Raw genomic sequence first — 20,301 nt, forward strand, 5'->3', positions numbered from 1 at the left:
ATGTCAAGACAAAATCAATCTTGATTTTTTTTTTTAATTTTCCTCAGAATAATCCAGCACAACCCTTGGTAAATTGTCCCAGTGTGCTGGTTCACAACACTATTCATTGAAATTTAGCCCAGCTGCCCCTCCATCATGACAGAAAAGTGGCAGTGCCAAATCTGCCCCCCTAGAGCTGGTCTACACTAAAGCTATAAATTGACCTCAATTACGCTACTTCACTTATGTAACTTACGTAACTGAAGTTGATGTAATTTAGGTCGACTTACAGCGGTGTCTAGACCGTGCTATGTCAATGGGAGATGCTCTCCCGCCAGTTTACTTTCCACCTCTCAGGGAGCTGAAGTACAAACATCGATGGGAGAGCGCTCTGCCATCGACTTAGCTTGTCTTCACCAGACCCGTTAAATCGACATTGCTGCATCAATCATAAAAGTGACGATTAAGCCAGAAATATAGACAAGCCCTAAGTCTATGAGGACGGAGGTGGCACAATGAAGTTTTACTTAGTGCAGTAGATTGTCTTGAGTGGCCTCTAATCCTAGATCTTTACAAACTGTGGCTGGAGAAAGCTTCGTTGATGAATCATCACTGTTACCTTTATTTTCATTAGCTTTAATCATAACCCAGTAACAGCCCTCACACTGATGCATCATTCCACCCTTTTTGTTCCCATAAAAACAATTTATTAAATTAATGCTTCATGGATAAATCCTTGTCCAGTTTAAAATTATACATTTACTAATTGGTTTAAAAATATTGCAGTGTACAAATTTTCAAAGACTCTGCAACACAAATTAAAACGTTGTTAGAATTGTAATGAGAGGGACACACACAGCTTTTTATTTATTTGTACAGTAGCTCTGAACTATGGAAACTCATTAATAATACTCTGCATCAGCTCCAAGTGCTTACCTTATGTTATGACCCCCTCCCTTCCTCACCAGCCAGTTATTTCACCATTAAATGCCCATTTTTCTGCTTCTGCCATAAAAGTTGTCATAGTTCTCTCCACGCTGCTTCACGTGCATGGAGCATTCTCTGAATTAAGCCATAAAGCTGTTATCTTCTCCTCAGACAGATCCACTCCTACTGTGACACCCACAATAAATCAGCCAATGAGTAAAGGATGAGTGGATCAGTAGTTGGAAATACCTGATTTTATTTATTTTTAAAATCCCAACACACACACACATACTTTCAGTGATTTTGAAGCCTTAAATTGTGCAATAGCTAACCTACATGGGGTTATATTTTCATTACCTCTAACCCTTCTCTGTCTTGTCATATCCCTTACTTTGTCTCATTTCACTCTCTTCAGGATGAGGGCTATAAGTATGTAGAAAAGTGTGTTTGTGGGGTTTGGGGGGTTTTTTTGCGGGGGAGGGTTGTACAATGAGATATCTAAGGTATTACAAAATTGTAGTGTGAACAGGGCAAGGTGTATTTTACCTTGATTTAGCTAGTTAAGATGAACCTAGGGTTCCTCTCAACCAGATAAATTAGGAAAAATTACAACTTGCCCTGTCTACACTAGAGTTTTACAACATGTTCGCTATCATGTTGTAAAAATACACCTTTTTTTCCTAATGTAGACATGGTCTGTGTCTCCCTGAGCACCTACCACAAGGGAAGCTCGATGCTGATCAGGGGCTTTGAGCATTACCATGGTGTTAACGGGCAAAAAATAGTCTGTGTATTGAGGAGGAGATAAGATGCTCCTTTGGTCACAGCATAGGAAGGAGTCAGAATATCAGTAGTCCAACCCTACCACAAACATCCTGTGTGACCTAGGGCAAGTTACCCTGCCTCTTTGCCTTAGGCCAGATCTACATTGCAAAGTTGTTGGCATAGCTATGTCAGTCTATGCCAGCAAACACCCCCACACTCCCATGTAGACACAGCTATGCTGGCAAAAGAGTCCTTTTGATGATATAGCTTATGTCATTCAAGGGGACAGTTTACCTATTCCAACAAAAGATCTCCTTATGCCTGTATAAGCTGCCCCTCCAGTGGGCTTTGCTATTGTAAAGCTTAGTGTAGTAGACAGCACCTCCACTAGGACTATATCTTTATCTTAGTGTTAAATTGTTGTCTTGTATGTTATATTGTTGATAGAACCTGGGGTGTAGCAGGATGTTCAGTGCTGCCTGTGTGTGCTGGAGTTGTTACTCACACAGGGTGACGAGATGTCACAATATTAGGGGCTTTGTCTTAAGGGCTTGTCCTCACTACCGCAATACAGCTGGTGAAGACGCACTAAGTTTACGGGAGAGCATCTCCCACCGACATTGTGTGATGAGGACAGCGCTTTAAGTCAATGTAACTTACGTTGCTCAGGAGCGTGGTCTTTTTCATACCCCTGAGTGACATGTTACATAGACTTAAGCGATAATGTAAAGAAGCCCTCTTATATGCAATTATCTCCCTCTCCTCCCCCCCCCCCCCCCAAAAAAGTGTCCCAATTTTTCATACTCGCTATCTGGTCACCGTATACTTGCAGTGTCCTAATAAAGCTCCATGAATCTATAAACACGTATTACTTTGTACAGGTGGAGCTGTATCAGCAAAGCCTTTCTGGTGTAGACTTGACCTTAGTTTCCCAAGTTGGAAAATAGGACTCAGTGAGCTTTGAGAATCTTGTCAGGAAGATACTGTAGAAGGGCAAAGCATTTTCAGATTAATTTCAGAAATACAGCAAAATTTTAAGATATGTATTGTCATAACATACCCTGTTTTATCTAATAAATTCAGGCATTATTACCATAATTGATTAAATGCCTTTGTAACTGTCCTCAATAGCTGGACCTTGCAACACAGCCAAAGATGTCATTTTCCTTTAAGCATCTATTTAGTTTCATTGTTGCTTTCCTAACTTAGTTCTTCCTGGCCAACTTAAATTTCTATCAGAACCTTGTAGATTTCCACAATCTTTCCTTTTTTTTTTGAAGAAATTTTTTTTATAAACTTGACACTCACAAGATGCTGCATCATGACTGTGATCTTTACAAGTAATGATTGCAAAGCTATGACTGTTGAAGAATCAGCCCTGCTCTTTATTCAGCCGGAAGGAGACTGAGTCTCCTTCTCCGTAACTGAGCATTCTGTCTTTGCAGTATTCCCAGGATCTCCAGTGCAGAGCATCACCGCTAGACCAGTTTAATATCTTAGTTTCCTGCATGGACAAGTGCCACCACTAGATTAGTTTGCAGTGGCACTTGCACTGTGCTAGATAATTCCCCAGAACAGGATAAAATATTTTAAAGTGTGTAAGGCCTTGGCTACACAGGGAAATTGACCAGCATATTTATTGCAGCATGGGGAGTTATTGCAGAATACAGGTTTCTTGTACAATATTTCTACTCAGATTGGTAGTACTAGGGTTGTATTTCTTTCCTTTATGGATTATTGCTACAATGACCTTTCACACCTCACTTACTAAACCAGGAAGGAGGGTAGTCCTAGCACTATTTACGCCCACTTTAGAGAATGGGGCCTAACAATATTTTATCCCATTGTGTAACTTGTTTTAATATTTGCACCTTAAATAACATGTATGATATAAGAATGATAGATCATAGGTTTATATTAAAGTGAGTTTGTAGCATCATAAGTCTTTGAAAGCTTAAAGTACAGTAAACTGACAACTGCCTGAGTTTAAACAGTTTAAAGAGCTTGTGTACAAATCCTCTAATTGTAGAGTTAGATTAGCTGCAGGGCATTTAACAGAGCAAGAAAGATGTGGTATATAGCCTCCATTTATTTTTGTATTTGGCTTCTCTGACATCCATGGCATTTTACCCCAAGATATTACTTACAATAGAGGAATATTTCTACTTTTACCAGAAATAGAATTCTAAAGTGTGTACAAACAGGATCTGTGTAAAAACAAGTGTCCTATGAGCAGTCTGTACATAGGACTAAACATGAATGAAAAATGTAGTTTTTCATGCATCAGATCAAAGCACTAAAAGACACTAAGAAAGCATATGCTGTTGCCATATATTCTTCATCATATTTATTACACCTTTTCTGTTTTGTAAGTAAAATGTTTAAACTTAAGTGAATTGAAATGATGGAAGACTAAGGGATCTAAGAAGAGTCATGGCAGGACACATTCAGTTATCCATACCAGCTCTAACTTGGCAAGACAGAAAGTGGTTTGTTTGTTTGTTTGTTTGTAGTTCCAGATAGCTTCAGAATCCAGATATGATCACAAGAAACACCTGGTTACTTTTATATGGGCAGTTTCGAGTTACATACTTAATTATACATATAATCTACAAACAGTGGGAAAGTGACAGTCAAGTGAAGTATTCTCAAAATGTTCATAAAACGTAAAGATCCCTAGAGATTGAATTCATTAGCTTCTGACTACTGGTGAGAGTCATGTGTGGAATCAAATTGATGTCTTTATTTTTAAAGCGTACTTTTCTTTGATTTCTGTAATTAAAATAAGACAATAAAATGTTTGTTATACATGTACTTTTTTAAATAGTTAATTGATTATCTGGCAACTTTTTTGGTTCCAAATATCATTCACTTTTTTGAATTTTATATATGCAAGTTTTAGAATTTGGTAGCTATTTTGTTTTAACCATAAACATGCAATTGAAAAAGTAAATTTACCTTAATGCATTTTGAGTTGGCACAGTATTTTCAAACCAATAAGTAGTGCCTTAACCACTTACCACATTTAGTTTTGGTTGCATGGCTATAACTCTGTGGCCCAGGTTTTCAGAAGAGACTGATGATTTTATTTGCCTCAGCGTTTGCATACTTGACTTGCGGCACATTTAAAAGGCCTGATTTTTCATCTAGTGGGTGCTCAGCACTTTCTGAAAGTCAGAGTCTATTCAGCTATCTCAAGTTGAGTACCCAAAAATATTCATTTAAAAAAAAATCTTGGCCTGTATGCCTAGTTCAGACCATAACCTTACATATGTCTAGACAAAAGCTGCCCAGGGGATGTTGCTTTGGTTTTTGTAGACCATGGTCCAAGAGCATAACTTCCATTAGCAGTGCTAGATTTATCATACACTTTCCAAATTAATTGTTTCTTTTGGAGGAAGGAGACAAGTATCTTGCTCATTTTGGCAGCTTGTATCTCTTATTGTGATCTGCAGGACTTAGACAAATCATGAGGTTGTACCAGTTTTCAACCTGGTCTTTTCTCAGGCAAAATTCCCAGTGAACTCAGATAGTTTACCTATATAAGGACCCTAAAACTTGGCCTATAAAAGGGCAAAAACCAGTTTTGTCATTTAAATTATTAGAGTTGTGTTATGCAGAAGTTAGAACCTCCCTATACAGTTAGTTATAACTAACAAGAGTCTTTAAGGGAAAGATATCAGAACAGGGATTTACCCACATCATGAGTCCTATCAACATGTGGCTAAATCGTTGTGCTGAAAATTACCTGTTAGTTACCGATATTACTCTCAGGTCCTTCCTGTACATGTACAAACATGATAAACTAATGAGAAGGTATTTGTAATATTGCTTTTGGTATGGGTATTCTTTCACACACACACTTTTCTCTGCAGAAACTATACTGCATAAAGTATACACACTGTAAGGTAAAGCCGTTAAAAGCAGTAGAAGAAAGTCACCAAACGTTACACCACTGAAAGTCACTCTATTTCATAAGTAGTACTCTGTCCACCAAGTGATGTGCCAACTTCAGTATTTTCTAGATTTCCCTTTTTAAAACCTCCTATTAATTCTCCCATTATCATTTTGGTGAAAAGCCAACAGTTACATTACAAACTAGTCTTTTTACCTGTCAAATAATGAAATCAAAATGAAATACCACTAAGAAATAGAAAGATGTCAGTTCTGACGAAAGCAAAAGAGTAAAATGTAGGTTTTCAACTTTTATTAAAATCTCATTGAAAGAGCCAGTAGACAAATCCGTACATTTACTGTTTGCCTTTTTCGCCGGGTGTTATATCTAACAGATAATATAGCCTCTCCAAGTTATCCCAGACAACATTTCATAACTGACTGTTGCCCTATGGATTCAGTTTAGATTAGCATGAGGATACTTGGGTTAACACTATGTGGGTGAGAGTGGGCAAGCTGCTTGTGTTGGGAATCCGTTTATAGCTGCCACATCTGAAAAACGTTTTGCAAGGTCCATTTTTAGAAATACTCTCTGTGCTTTTGTACTTCAGTTTGGCAAAGGTCTACTGCACATTCTGGCAGATTCTTGAATGTTATTAGAGAGCACTTTGCAAACACTAACTAATCACTTCTATGTAACTGAAGTTGGTAGCTAAATATTAACCTCATTTTGCAGATGGGAAAACTGAGGTGCCACAAGTACTCCTCGTTCTTTTTGCTGATACTGTACAGTCTAACATGGCTACCATTCTGACAGCTGAGGCTGAGAGGTTGTTCACTTTAACAAGTAGTGTATTAGAGACACAATGTCAGAGGTGGGGATTAGAATATAGGAGTTCCTTGCTCTCAATCCTGTACGTGGTGCACTGGACCTATCATATCACTGAGTCGCTCTGATTGGTGGCCAAAGGTCATATGGGCTGCTTTCCAAAGAATGCAGTTCCAAAGGCACTTGCAGATGTGTAGAGTAGTGGTTCTCAACCTGGGGTACATGTATCCCAGGGGCTACACAGAGGTATTCCAGGTGGTACATCACCTGCTCTATATATTTGCCTGATTTTACAACAGGCTACGTAAAAAGCACTAGCGAAATCAGTGCAAACTAAAATTTCATACAATGACTTGTTTATACTGCTCTATATACTATACAGTGAAATGTAAGTATAATATTTATATCCCATTTGATTTATTTTATAATTATATGGTAACAATGAGAAAGTCAGCAATTTTTCAGTACTAGTGTGCTGTGACACTTCTGTATTTTTTATGTCTGATTTTGCAAGCAAGTCGTTTTTGAGAGGTATAACTTGGGGATATACAAGATAACACAGACTCCTGAAAGGGGTGCAGTAGTCTGGAAAGATTGAGATTGGTGCAGAGCAAGCAGTGAAAAGCTTGGGTGCTACTGACCCCTCCAGCCATGCATTGCTCTAGAGTCCTAAAGAAAAAAATCTGTGTTTGCACAGAGCACAGAAGATAGTTGTACAGGTGATCATAAATAATCAATTGCCTTCAACTTTATAGAAGTCTGGTTATTTTTTTTAATTGTATTTGGAAAATGTTTTCATTATTAAGCTTCCTTCCTCTCAATGGAAGCCACAAAAACTCAGACCCTGACAATATACGTAAACACTTGAAGAGGTGCAAGACCAGACTCCAAGTGATGGGAAAAAATTAATCTATGATTAAAACGAAGTAAGCATATCTAGCAAACAGTTAAGCTAGCACTCTTAGTGGTGTCTCATGTACTACTACTCCTATTCAGGTAACAATTTATCCTAAAAGAGAAATCCCCCTTTAACTGTCCAACTATATAGAAAAAAGCAATAAAATCCACCTGTATATATTCCAACAATGTCATGGTATATGTATTAAAAATGAGGGAGGAGAGGAGAGAGATTATCCTGCTAATAAACACACCCCACCTTTTGCCTGTATAACTTAACTGTCTCAGAGGAGATGGTACTGCAATGATATGGCAATTATAATTAATTTCTGACAAGGGAGGATTGGTTAAAAATAGGTGGTTAGATAATCTGGTCTCAGCATTATTAAAAATATTCACTTACTACTACTATTGGTACTGGTTGCAACTGAAAGTGATGGCTCAGAGGCTATTAGAGGCATAGGGAGAACATAAATGCGAGGGAATAGGTATGTAATGGAGTATGGGTGGGCACTTGCAGGCACTAAATATTCTTCCTTGATTTAGTTCAAAATCTGATAGTGGGCTATGTGTAACTGAAAGCACTAAATTAGGCAGCATAACTCCTTTCCGTTCAGTATAATTAGGTCCAATTGCAGTCTGAAGACAGTTTCTTTGCTGGTCATTACTTCTTCACTGTGGGCCTAACCCTGCAGTCGTTGCTCCATCAACAGTGACAATTGTAATCTGTGGAATTTCCAGGGTGCACGATTGGTCTCTGAGAGATTTAATTTCTCATACAATGTAAACATGACTAGCCCATGGCATTGTTAGAGTCTTGGGTGAAATCAAAGTAATGTTGATTGTCTCATTGTTTAGTCCCTTTCAAAGCAGTTGCAAAAAGACTTGTAAGAATTTAATAACGCGATCTGCTACTGGATTCAAGTAAGAAAACCATGAGGATGGTGAGCTGAATTACCTGTGGAATAATTAAAGGCAGCAAAAATAGCATACCCATCACTAGCTCGAGAAAAGAATCTTCCTGACTAGTGTCAAAAGAATTTGTTTAAAAACAAACTGCACAGTACTTTGAAGCATTCCTCTGGGATTGAAATCTCCCAAGTGCACTTTTGAAAATGGTATGGTGTAGTGTTAAAAATAAGTGCTTAAATTGTTACTAGCAGATCCCAAAGCGCATACTACACTGTCAATTCTCTCCTGCCCAGCTTTGAAAGAAAAAGATAAAAGATATCAGGAAAAAGATAAATAAAAGCAATTTTTTCAAAATACGGCTTTGGTGCCGCCAAGGTTTGCAAGAGTCTCGTATTTTGATGGTGCTCTGATCTATGACAAAATAATGTTACTTTTCTTGGCGTTAAGCGAAAGCACTTGCACACCCGCTCTTCTTCCTTCACCCCTCGCCGTCTTGCACAGAAAGTCAGAATAATCAACCGAGAGGCTAACATCGCTAAATAAATATTGTTAGCTGATCGCTTCCTACCCGCCCAGCAATCCCAGCGCTTCACCTACCAGATTGCAAGGAGTGACTGTTTATACTTAAGGGAACATAAATTCTGGGATCAGATTTTTAAGGCAAACCTACGGGGGCTTGTTTGCCAGAGGCTGAATCTCTCTGGCAAACAGGTCAGTGCAGCTAGGCTGCGAGCTTGGGCTCCTCTACGGAGAATGAATGTTTAAACCTCAGTTCCTTCTAACGCTGAACATGAGGATAACGCAAAAGTTAAAAAAAAAAAAAAAAGTCGCTAATAAACCTTAGACGAGCGGAGGGGTAAATACGATTTCCTAAAGGGGAGGGAGGGAATTGGCTATGATCTCCAGTAAAAGAGAGAGTTGAAAGCCACTTGTGGCTGCTACTTGTGAAGCCTCATTTAGCATCGAGTGTACCAAGGGGATTCTGGTCGGTGGTGACAGCTCAGTGGGAATTCCCACTCCAGCAACCCGTGAAGTGTTACACCGCATAATTATTCACCTTCTGAGGCCCATTAGACGGTGTCAGCAAAGAAAGAAATTCAATTTCAACTCACCCCTCTGTGCTTAATGCTGCAAGGCGCTGATGTTACCTATTGTGTGTGGTAAAATGCCTAGGCACAATGGCGCGAGTTCAGAAAGGGCAGTTTAACTTCTGAATGGCTTTGATTTCATGGGATTCAGCCCAATTCTGCGTGTGACTTTAACCCAGGTGAGGTAGTGATTTGCTTGCTTAAAGAGACGCTACAGCATGAGAGAATCATATGAAACGCTGAAGGGCAGCATGCCAATATATAGAGTTGTATGTATATGAATACATAGGCAGGTCTCTAACCAGATTATTTCCACGATAAACCACTTTGTGATCTTGCGCTTGAAATGTGGGGTCCATGAATTACAAACTAAAAAATGCCATCAGAAAGTAGATCATAACAGATGAAGCAGAGGGTGGCTGTAAAGCTTGTCTATTTCACCCCCAGAAGTTGCTCCAGTACCAGATATTTTTTTTACCCCATCCACCTTGCCTCTCTAATAGCCAGTGACCCACACTGCTACGGCAACCCTGCCAGCGGTAAATCGCTTTTAAAGGTATATGCCGCCCAAGGAAGGCCTGTTGCTTCTTAAGCACTAGCTGGCTCCGGATGAATAAGAACCCACGAGAGACCCGTCATTTTCCTAGCAAAGCGAGCCCGTCCAGCGCTGGAGAGGGCTATGGGAATAGACCTGATCACTCTGATCAGTGCAACAGGTACAGGCAAGGCCGTGCACCTGGTCACCTCTGCTGGCTCAGTGCACCAATCACAAAGGGCCTAGTTCTGATTTTAGGAGAGTCTCTGCTCCAAAAACCGAGTCGAGGGTTTTTTTTTAAGGTATTTCGGTGGGCATCCCAGGGGAGCCACTGTCGGGCCTGGGTCTAGCATCGCCGCCCAGCAGTTGTTGACGGGAAAGCTTTAAAGCCCTGCGAAGCCAAGCCCCTGCAACCTGTCCAGCAAGAAGAGGCGACGCCTGGCAGAATCTCCGCCCCAGCCAGGGGAGAACTGGGGGGCAAAGCGACGGCAGAACGCAACGTGGCTGTCGGAGAAACTCCAGCCCAGGCAGCAAGCGGCTCACATAGAGGGTGAAAGGGCCGAGCCCTGCAGCCAGGAGCAGAAGCCAAAGTGGGGCGGGGTGAGAGCCTGGGCGCAGGGAGCGGGCGAGTGACGCGGGGGGGGGGGGTAAATCCCCACTAGCTGATACCGCTCCGGACCCCTGTAAAGGGCGAAGGCGGACAGAGCTTGGACACAATCCGCCTCTGCCTTGCTGAACCGGGCAGCTACTGGCTGAGCGAACCTCTCCGCTCGTACTGAAATTGACCCCCGCGGGGCCCGGCGTTCACCCAGTTCACCCACCAGAGCAGGGCCAAGCCCAGATTCACCCGTCCGTCCCTACTCATCCGAGTGTGAGCCGGCCCTGACAATTACCCCCTCGTTTCCCCCGCCACAGCCTAGCTGGAGTTGATGAAAAAATAACCAACAGAAAAGTCCGGGGCATAAAGCCCCCAAATGCCCCTGGCAGCTTTCTCCGGCCCTCCTGTCCAGCGCCTGGCTCCCCAGCACTGCAGAGCGGGGCAGGGCTAGGAGAAATCCCGTCTGGAAAGCGTCCACCATTGAGTGGCCTGTAGTCCCGGCAGGGGGAAAGCGCAGGGTGGCGCTCTGAGCCTGCTCAGGGGAAGGCAGGCGGCCTGTCCAGCCAGGGGTGAAGGGGGCTGGTGTGTCGCGCAAACCAGGGCTCGGAGCTAAGGGAGGAGGAAGGGACCCAAAAAACCAAGTCCTGCCACGATGCGGCAGCTCCGTGGGACCCAGTTGGCAAGGACGCAGAACAGGTGAGCCCGGTCAAGTCACTATGTGACCGCTTTCGCCTCCTCCCGCATCCACACCTTGCTAGATTCAAACGCGCAGGATAAACCCTGACTCGGAATGTTTAAAACATGCTGAAATCCCAGGAAATGTTACTCCGGTCTGAGAAGCTGCACTTTGTCAGCGCTCATTGCCATGTGCAGTCATTATACCTATCCAGGTGGGGCTGGCCAAAAGGAGCAAAGGAAAGAGCGACAAGGGATCGCTCCTAAAATATTAAAATGTAAGATCAGATCCGCTCCTGGAAATAAGCAGGAGTTGGCTTCTAGCACTTGTCCTGAGAAGGGAAGAAGGCTCCATGGTAAGGTAAGGGAGAAGTCGTTGAAATGTTGAGTCAACTACTGGACAGAGTCATGATTTTGAACATTCCTCTGCTCCCTACCTGTCCTCACCCCAAAACAGGCGTTTGGTCTGAGCCTGCGCTGAATCAGCGACCTGGGAGAAGGGACTTGTGACCTTTGCCCTCTGGAGGAGATGAGGAACACACACGCGCCTGGCACCGAGCGTTTTACTGTACTGTATTTTAAGAGATTCTCGTGGAAGATCAGTAGAGCCTGTGCTAAAAACTAAAATCCATAAAGGCGAAAACAAAGTTGCTCTTCTATAGCTAGGTCCAATAAAGACCCATTCAAAGCACAAAGTATATAACATAATTATGCCTCTTGCTGAGCTATCCACCTATCAAAAGTAATGAATGGTCAGATTCCGGTTCCAGTAACCTAGGTGTAAATACGGAGTAACCCCATTTAAAGCAAAATTTAGCTCCTTGTTGTTTTGTTTTTAAACTGCACTTACCGCGATCCGGTAATAAGGAATTAAAAGAAACTTTAAAAAGTAGCAAAGGGAATAGTTACAAACAGCATTTAAAAGCCACCGGACTAGACACTCAGAAATGCTAAGTGAAGTGATTTCTCTCAGTACACACTTTTCTGATGCATAACAAACAGCTTCTCTGAAAGGTGCCAAGCAAATTAACCAGAAAGCCTGAGAAAACAAACGAAAATAAAAGAAAGAAAGAAACAGGCGATAGTAGAAAAGTTAAAAGTAATCAGTCTAAGATTTAAAATAGATATTTCACAATCAGTTTTTCCTCGGAGAGGTTGGGGATGGGGGAGGGAATCAAGCTCTGATTCTTAGAGAGTCCCTTTAATATAATAAAGTAGAGTATAATGAAACTAGCTGATTATGCAGCTCTCTTCGGTATGTTAGGAAACACCAAGCTACTTTGAATTAGGGTGAAAATGTTTCAACCTTTCATCAGATCTGATTAAGCTCTGGAGGCACTAAACCTTATGCCACCACGCTATTAATACGTTCACACGTTTTCCTTGCTATTTCTTCTCAATGCCAAATTAGAAGTCGCTTCCCCAAACACAACTGAAGTACGCCAATGTTAGGCAAGCGCGCATCTAGCCATCTACACACACGCATATATAATATACATTCAAATCTAGTGAATTAACATCCTACCTTCTTACAGTACTAACTTCTTGAAGGCTATAAAATGTTGATAGGTGTAACATGGATCCGCATAGCAGGAAGTGTTCAGCATTCATTTCCCTTTTTACATTCTCAAGGAAAAAAGGCTGGACTTAAGACAAGCCAGAAACCTTTTAGTTGTTTAAAGAAGGAGGAGTACTTGTGGCACCTTGGAGACTAACAAATTTATTTGGGCATAATCTTTTTTGTTTATTATCTTTAGATATTAGGCTGATGGGGATGGAGGGAAGAGAGAGAGAACGCATTTAAGCAGAGTCAGAAATCGCTAGTATTTTTCAACCAACTCAACGGCATGCGCCTCCCCTCTCTACCCTACTGAAAAGTTTAAACTGAAAAAATGAAAAATGAAAAGCTGGAATAAAAGGAAAAAGTAGGACACGAAATCTGATAGACATTGCTACAGGCTTGTAGAAAAAAAGACTTAAAAGGTCAAAGAGCAAACGAGAATAGCCGCAATAATTCTAAGGCGCTTGGAAGGTGAGTTGATGGACACCGGTTTGACCTGAAGGTCAGCAACTAGTTTAATTCTACCTTGATCTACACAACGCTTGGTTTAAACGCAGGATAATTTGCAGTTGGTATCAAACAACTCAATGCCCTTAACTAGATGGGTTTAGTAAAAATAAATCAAGCTACAAAAGGGAAAGAGATTGGAATTTTGCTCCCGAAGAAGTTAAAGGAAAAAAATGTCTACCCTTATACAACCTGCAAGCACCAACGAGACAGTCCATTAAAGAACGGGGAAAGCTCACACACCTTTGGGGGAGGAGGAAGAGTGTTGTCATTTGTAGACCCTGTTGTAAACCTGCCCCAATTCCAGAAAGCTAGCTCCATAAATTTAGCAGAAGTCTTCTATTTATTGTCATGTTAGCCTCCTTTTCTTTTAAGTGACAGACTGAAGGAGCATTATTATGAGTTACTAGAAGAAGCATTGCTCTTACCTTTACCATTTAACTTTCCTTTTAGATGATTCTCATATTCCTCGGAACCAAACTTTTATTTAAACAAAACCCACTACATTTTACATATAGATTTAAATAGAGCTATGTTTAAATATGTTAATCCCATTTAAACATCATTTTTAAAAAGGCAAAGCAAACTGTTGCTTTGTTTCAATGGAAAACTTTGTAGGCCTCAAACATCTACATTTGTAAAAAGGCTGCTTAGAAATTTAGCTTATTTAGAATAATTCCTGTTTCCAGTTTATTTTAAATGCCCATAAATTTGTAGGATCAAGTTCCCGGGTGCGTCACTCCTTTACAATTGTTGGGAGATGCTATAAACAGTTATATATTTCACATTAAGGCACAGAGTGCAATTTTGGAAATCTGAATTCTGTGTACATATTTCTTTAGTTACTGAATTTCACAGGGATTCATTAATCTGGCAGAATGCAAGTCCTATATTTAATAGAACAGGTTAGGTTTTCAAAGAGAAAAAAGTTCTAAGGCAAGAAGAGTTGGCTAGGATTTTTCACCAAAATTTAAAAATTGTACGCATTCCTATAATATCAGTAAGAGATATTCAGTTCTAGGAAACCCTCACAGTAATATTTTTACAGCGGTGTTCACCGACATCTATGGACAATAGCCAACTGATATATAAACAGTTTTAGTCCTCCTGGGCTTTATGAGCTTCTTGTTAATAAACTACAGTCCTTGAAATTAACAGATTCTGGGCCCAATAGAAGAAGGTCCCTGGGTCAGGATAGAATAATTCTTTATACACAACAGTTAGGTAAGTTTTCCCCTCAATGCCTATACAAAGTTGGAGTTCATCATGTTAATTAACTTTTTGTGGGTAGAGGTGGTGGTCTTATGCTATCTAAAAAACTTCCCCAGAACATTTCTTTACTTTGGATTTTTAAGAAATAATGGTCTTTTTAATATAAATTGACCATTTACAAATCAATCCAACCTAGACAGAAGGGGAAAAAATTAAAGAAGTATATGCAACCCAATTAATTCATACACAAAAGATCAGCAACATTGGTCAATAGTAGATGCTAATGCCTTTTCTTTAATTTCAGCTATTGCTATAGTTTTCATACAGACTGACTAATTATCCATTTTAATGTCTCAAGTGCAGTTCACATTAGATACTACAGTTTAAAATTAGATTTGATTCCTTGTATTCCCTTGTTGACATTAAAATATAGAGAATTATTCAGACAGTAGAAGTTTCAGGTAAATGACAAACCACCTACAGTGACTGCATTAAAAAAAAACAATTAACTGACCTAATGGAATGTTTTATCTGGAGTTTATTAATACCATTTAAAATATTACAGATAAAAATCAATTACATATTTCATGCATTTAAAATGCAAATCTAAAATGTTCCAGCGAAAGGCTTTCCATTTCAATGTGAAATATCCAAATTATTTCAACATTACAATGAGACAAATAGTTTGCAGCATTTGCAAACCGCTAATGTAGTGTCAGGAGTGTTTATTAACATTTATCAATATTATTTTCAGGAAATACACATAGGCCAACATTAGTTCAGTTTCACTTGGACAGTTTATTTAATACATGGGTTTTGGCAAACCCACTTTATGAAATATAGGAGAACTCTCACTTTAACTATACCTGAACTGCCAGCAAATGCAAATAAGTACATGCTCCATTAAATTAAATGTCATTCAACATTTATCAAATATTGTTTGCTTACAGGTTTATGCCTATCTAAATTAATATTCAAGCAAAAACTATATCCTGAAGTGCGATCTGAAGATACACTTCAAGAAACAAGTCCAGGAAAAGAAAAAGGCAGTTTACTAGGACTGCAACAATAACGCTTAATATTTTCTCGTGACAAAAGAAAAAAAAGCTCAAGTGTACTTCAATATATTTTCAAATATTTACTAGAAGTAATGTACAAGAAAAATACTATACAAAATCGTCTCCTGAACAACTGCACCTCACACCGATACATTGGTGGAGTTGTATGTAATTGTTAGCTAATCTAGAACGATTCCCCAGTTGTACAAACCATTAGATTCAGATGCATTTTACAAATATTTTATTTTCCTATTTCTCCCCACCATCCTCTTTTTGGCATTCGATCTACAGCTTCGCTTGAAACCAACGATGCTTCTTCATTGGATTTGAATTTAATTACCAAAAAATAAATTTAATCCTAATTATTTTCGGCGTACCGTGTGAATGTACAATAACGGGAACTATACAAATGGACGGGTGGACTAGCAAACGAGATTAAGTTTGGAAAGTGGGGTGGAAACCTATTTTTCAAAAGGACAAATACAGTCACGCTGGTCTCACTGGAAAGCAGTGCTTTAAAAAAAACTATTAGATCGGGGTCATTTTAAATTCAATATTAGCGCTGTGTTTCAGAAACAATTGCAAAATGTGTTTATAAAAAACTCTGAAGTTGTTATAACACTCCCAAATCATTCCCTCCATAGCCAGAAAACAAGCCCGCGATATGTGCCATTTCTTCGGCAACTTTGAATTGCTCCCAGGCATATCTTTGATGGTTGGGGTGTTTTGTTTTGTTTTGAATTATTATTTATAAGTGTAAAAAACTCTTGACCTGTGAAATGGCGATTACGTTAGGCATTTAACTGCTTCCAGCATGTGGTTTTTAAATAAACACGGAAGGATTTTTTATTTTATTTTATTTTTTGGGGAGAGGGAGAAAAGTCTCCAATCCCATTTTCACCCAAATGCTTCAAGTGGCAGCACTGGGCGCTTTCTGCCCCCAACTTTCTCAGTGAGACACACTACGCTGGCCCCCATCTTGGACTCGCTCGCGCTATTTTGTTCCGATCTGCCTCCGCCTGGGTCGCTTTTCCCCTAGAGCTTTTCTTGTCTGGCCCCAAGTTCCCCTTAACCCAAGCGCGAGCGAGCGAGATGCGCTTGGAGGGGGCTGGCACTGAGACAGGAGCGGAAGCTGCGGGGAGGGAGGCCCTGGGGAGAGTGTCCGTGAAAACAGTGCACGTTACTTACATGTCCATGGCCCCTTTACACAGTGACTCCCGCGGGGGAGCGGGGGAGGGCGCCCAGCCCCAGCGTCTCCCCCGCCCCCCGCCGCAGCCTTCACTCCAGGCCGTTCCTGTGGCCGGGCTCCGGCGGCTGCAGCAGCTCCGGGGAGTGGCAGGGCGGGCTGCCCGCCGCGCTGTGCTCGCTATCTGTGTCGCTGCCCTTCTTGCCCCCGCTGCCGGAGCCGCCCCCGCCACCACCCCCTCCGCCGCCGCCGCCGCTGTGGGTCTTCACGTGCTTGCTGAGGTGGTCGCTGCGCATGAAGCGCTTGTTGCAGACGGGGCAGGCGAAGCGCTTCTCGCCCGTGTGGGTCCGCAGGTGCCGCTGCAGCTCGTCCGAGCGGGTGAAGCGCTTGCCGCAGAAGAGCCAGTTGCAGACGAAGGGCCGCTCGCCCGTGTGCCAGCGCAGATGCGCCTTCAGGTGCGACGTCTTGCCGTAGACCTTGCCGCAGCCCGGGATGTGGCAGCTGTGCAGCCCCTTGCGCCGCAGGCTGGCCCCGGCCGGCCCCAACCGCTCCGCCTCCTGGCAGTTGGGGCAGTCGCAGGTGGCCCGGCCGGAGTAGCGGCGAGCTGAGGAGCGGGGCGAGCCCCCCAGCGGCGCGGCGGGGCCCCCGCTCAGCATGGAGCCCCCGGCGCCGGCCAGCGGCGAGGGGGCCGAGTCCGGGTAGGAGCCGGGCAGCACGGGCTTAAATCCGTCCATGAGGTGCTGCCCGGCGGGGCTGAGCAGGTGCGAGGAGGCGCCGCTGCTGAAGGCCGAGTGGCCCAGGCCCGAGTAATCCGAGTTGTAGCCGCCCAGCGGCGAGTGCAGCGAGGTCTGGAGCCCCCCGGCGGCCGGGTGCAGGGAGCCCTGCAGCGCCGCCGCCCCGCTGGGGTTCTGCACGTCGATCCAGCCGGCGCCCACGTCCCACCAGCTGGAGGCGCCGGCCGAGCCCACCTCGCCGGCGCCCAGCCCCGGGTGCGAGGGCTTGAACCAGGACTCGTAGGGGTGCGCCATGCCCACGCGCGGGTAGATGCCCTGCAGCCCGTCCACCGACGTGTGCACCTTGGAGAGGAAGACGGGCTGGTGCGCGGCCGCCTCCTGGGACGAGCCCCCGCCGCCTCCGCCGCCGCCGCCCCCGGAGCTCACGGGCGCCTGGAAGACGGAGTAGTCATTGGCGAAGGGCGAGCTGGCGGCGGCCGCGCTGCTGGAGGTCAGCGAGAAGGCGCTGGAGCCCGGCGAGCCGCCGCAGCTGAAGGAGTCCGAGACCAGGGCGGCCGCCGCTGCCGCAGCAGCCGCTGCCGCCGCAGCCGCCGAGGAGCCGTTCCGAGAAGCGCCCGCCACCCCGAAGCCCGACAGGCTGGAGCCCACCACGTTGCAGCTGCCCGAGGAGGAGGAAGAGCGTTTCCAGGGGTGGAAGCCTTTGCCGAAGGAGGACGCGCTGTCTGAGAGGGACGAGGGAGACGGGCTGGGGCTGCCGATCTTATTGCAGGTGGCGGCGAGCATGGCCAAAGGAGTCGAGCCTAACCTCGGTTCTTCCTGCGGAGAGAGGGACAAGAAGGGCATCAGCTTCAGAGCCTGTCCTCGAAACAACCCTCCCCTCCGCCAGCCTCCCATCGCGTCCCTACCCCTCTCCCCAATCCGCTGACCCAGGCTCGCTCCATCGCCACCACCCCCGAGAAAGGAGATAAAGTTTTTTCCGGGCTTCCTCTGAAATGAGCTGGCTAACGAGAGTTGAGGTTTATGTAGCCTCTGGCTAGCTGGGGTATTTTAACGCTGATAAACCTAGAGGGGGTGAAAAAATATTTATTTCCGCGATGCTAAAACTAAACCCCTCAACCCGGAGGCAGCTACGTTGTAGCTTGTCCTCCTTTCCCCAGGAACTAACAGGTTCGCTTCTTTCAGGCCAAAGACGACCAGGTTGCAAAAAGTGGCTAGACAGTCTTATCTACGTACCAATAAACAAACATACAAGTTCAACGTACCTGCTGGACGCGACGGGCTGAAAAATGTTAAAGGGAAAAAGAAAACCACAATCTGTTGCAAATTAGCAATTGCACACGGACGGAGAAAGTGCTGCTTTTTTCCTCCAGCAGTCACATGTAAAGAAGAGAGGACACTTCACCGGGGATACAGGAACAGCACAGCCCGGGCGCTGTAGGTTGCTTCTACAAATGCCCTTAAAACCTTTTCCTGCACACTGAAAAGTGACTCTGGCCCCTTCCCCCCCCCCCCCCTCTTTCTTTTCTCCTAAACTCACTTGTACTTAAGAAAAAAAAAACTCAATAGAGGAGACTGATAGCCCTGGTCAAGACTGGGGCTATTTTAACCCCCTCCAATCGACAATAAAAAGAAACTAATTAAACCAGCAAGAGAAAAAATCCTTAGACTCACCCCTAGAAGTGAAGTTGCCATCACACAAAAGTGCCCTCCTCTCAGAGGATCTTTTTTATATTGATAAATCAGAGGCAGTGTTTTTTTTAGAGGTGTGCAATACAATGATCAGTTCCGCCCATTCCACCACAATTGTAGCTCCCTCTCAGGCTTTGAAGTGCCGCTGAGTCCCAGCCAGCCAATCTACAGCCTCGCCGGGCCTCTCAGATACGTTACTGCGTGAGGTCATCAGCACCACCAAACGCATTCAGCAGCCGCGCGGCAGCAACAGCGGCTCTCCAAAAAGAAAGACAGAGAGAGAGAGATTGCAAATTTAAGGGAGGGTGCACAAATACAGGGTGCCCACAAATACTTAATGCAAATACCCAAGTGCATTTCTGCTCCCCCCCTTCCCAGTCCTTTTCTTGATTCCAAAAACTCCCTGCAGCATTTTCAGTTTAGTGAGTGTCAATAGTTTCATTCTTTTGTAGCTCTTGTTACTCTCCTGCCTTTCCACCTTTAGCAATGTATACGTAGTCGGGTTTTTGTGGCTAGAAGTTATGGATTGTGCCTTCTGGTGGACTTTTTTGGTTTGTTGGGTATTTGGTGTGGATCCAAAGGTCCCACTTTCCTGATGGGGCGTTTGTTCCCTTATAGCTAACTAGTTCTGATTGCAGTTCACTTCGTTTTTCTTTCAGACTATTTATCTTTTCAAGGGAAACAGGAAATTTTTTAAGTTCAATGATTGTCTCCCCACAGTTAGATAGATTTCTATCCGGATTCCTTTTACATTGCTGTTGCTTTGTGCGAATGTTTTTGGCAACCCAGACTAAGCCATATATCAGGCACGTGGGGACAGTGCCAGTGCCCTAGGTTATAGGTACACGGAGATAATTTGTGGTATATATTTCTCAGAAAGTGTCATCAGAGTTTTAGGAACACGGCAGCTATACAACAGTGTAAACAATATTTCATTTGCTAGTCCTCTTTGTGTATTGAAAATACGCAGTTTAATCTCCTCTCCTCTGACGTCCAAATGTTGATAGTTTAAAGGTGGAAGTTATTAATACTGTGAGCAATGGAGAGCTGCGTTGTTTTGACTGGCCTACTGTGTTTGCGGGGGGGGGTTGTTTTGTTTTGTTTTTTCCTGTTTGTTTTTGTTTTAATCAAATGCATCAGAGCTTCCTAAAACTCAGAAAAAAATGCAGCTGTCTTTGGGTGAGGTTGTATCATTGGTGTACATTTCGGGTAGTAAAGTCGGCTTGGGTGTTTGGGTTTTTGACTTGTTTCAATG

At 43.3% G+C, this 20,301-nt stretch overlaps 1 protein-coding gene across 2 annotated transcripts; it reads right to left on the reverse strand.

The window, feature by feature from the left end:
• Positions 1–16,715: 16,715 nt before the first annotated feature.
• SP8 (Sp8 transcription factor) lies at positions 16,716–19,136 on the reverse strand. Of its 2 annotated transcripts, none has more exons than XM_034760592.1 (2): positions 19,029–19,136; positions 16,716–18,173 (listed from the first exon to the last, which is right to left on the reverse strand). In XM_034760592.1, exons 1-2 carry the CDS (start codon positions 19,047–19,049, stop codon positions 16,716–16,718), a joined length of 1,479 nt encoding a protein of 492 aa, XP_034616483.1. In that variant the 5' UTR covers positions 19,050–19,136. The 2 variants fall into 2 exon arrangements, with proteins under 2 accessions (XP_034616483.1, XP_034616484.1); XM_034760593.1 differs by having other exon boundaries at positions 18,620–19,136.
• Between the last annotated feature and the right edge of the window lie 1,165 nt (positions 19,137–20,301).

This window comes from Trachemys scripta, chromosome 2 (genome assembly GCF_013100865.1).
Source record: "Trachemys scripta elegans isolate TJP31775 chromosome 2, CAS_Tse_1.0, whole genome shotgun sequence".
Lineage (NCBI taxonomy): Eukaryota > Metazoa > Chordata > Testudines > Emydidae > Trachemys > Trachemys scripta.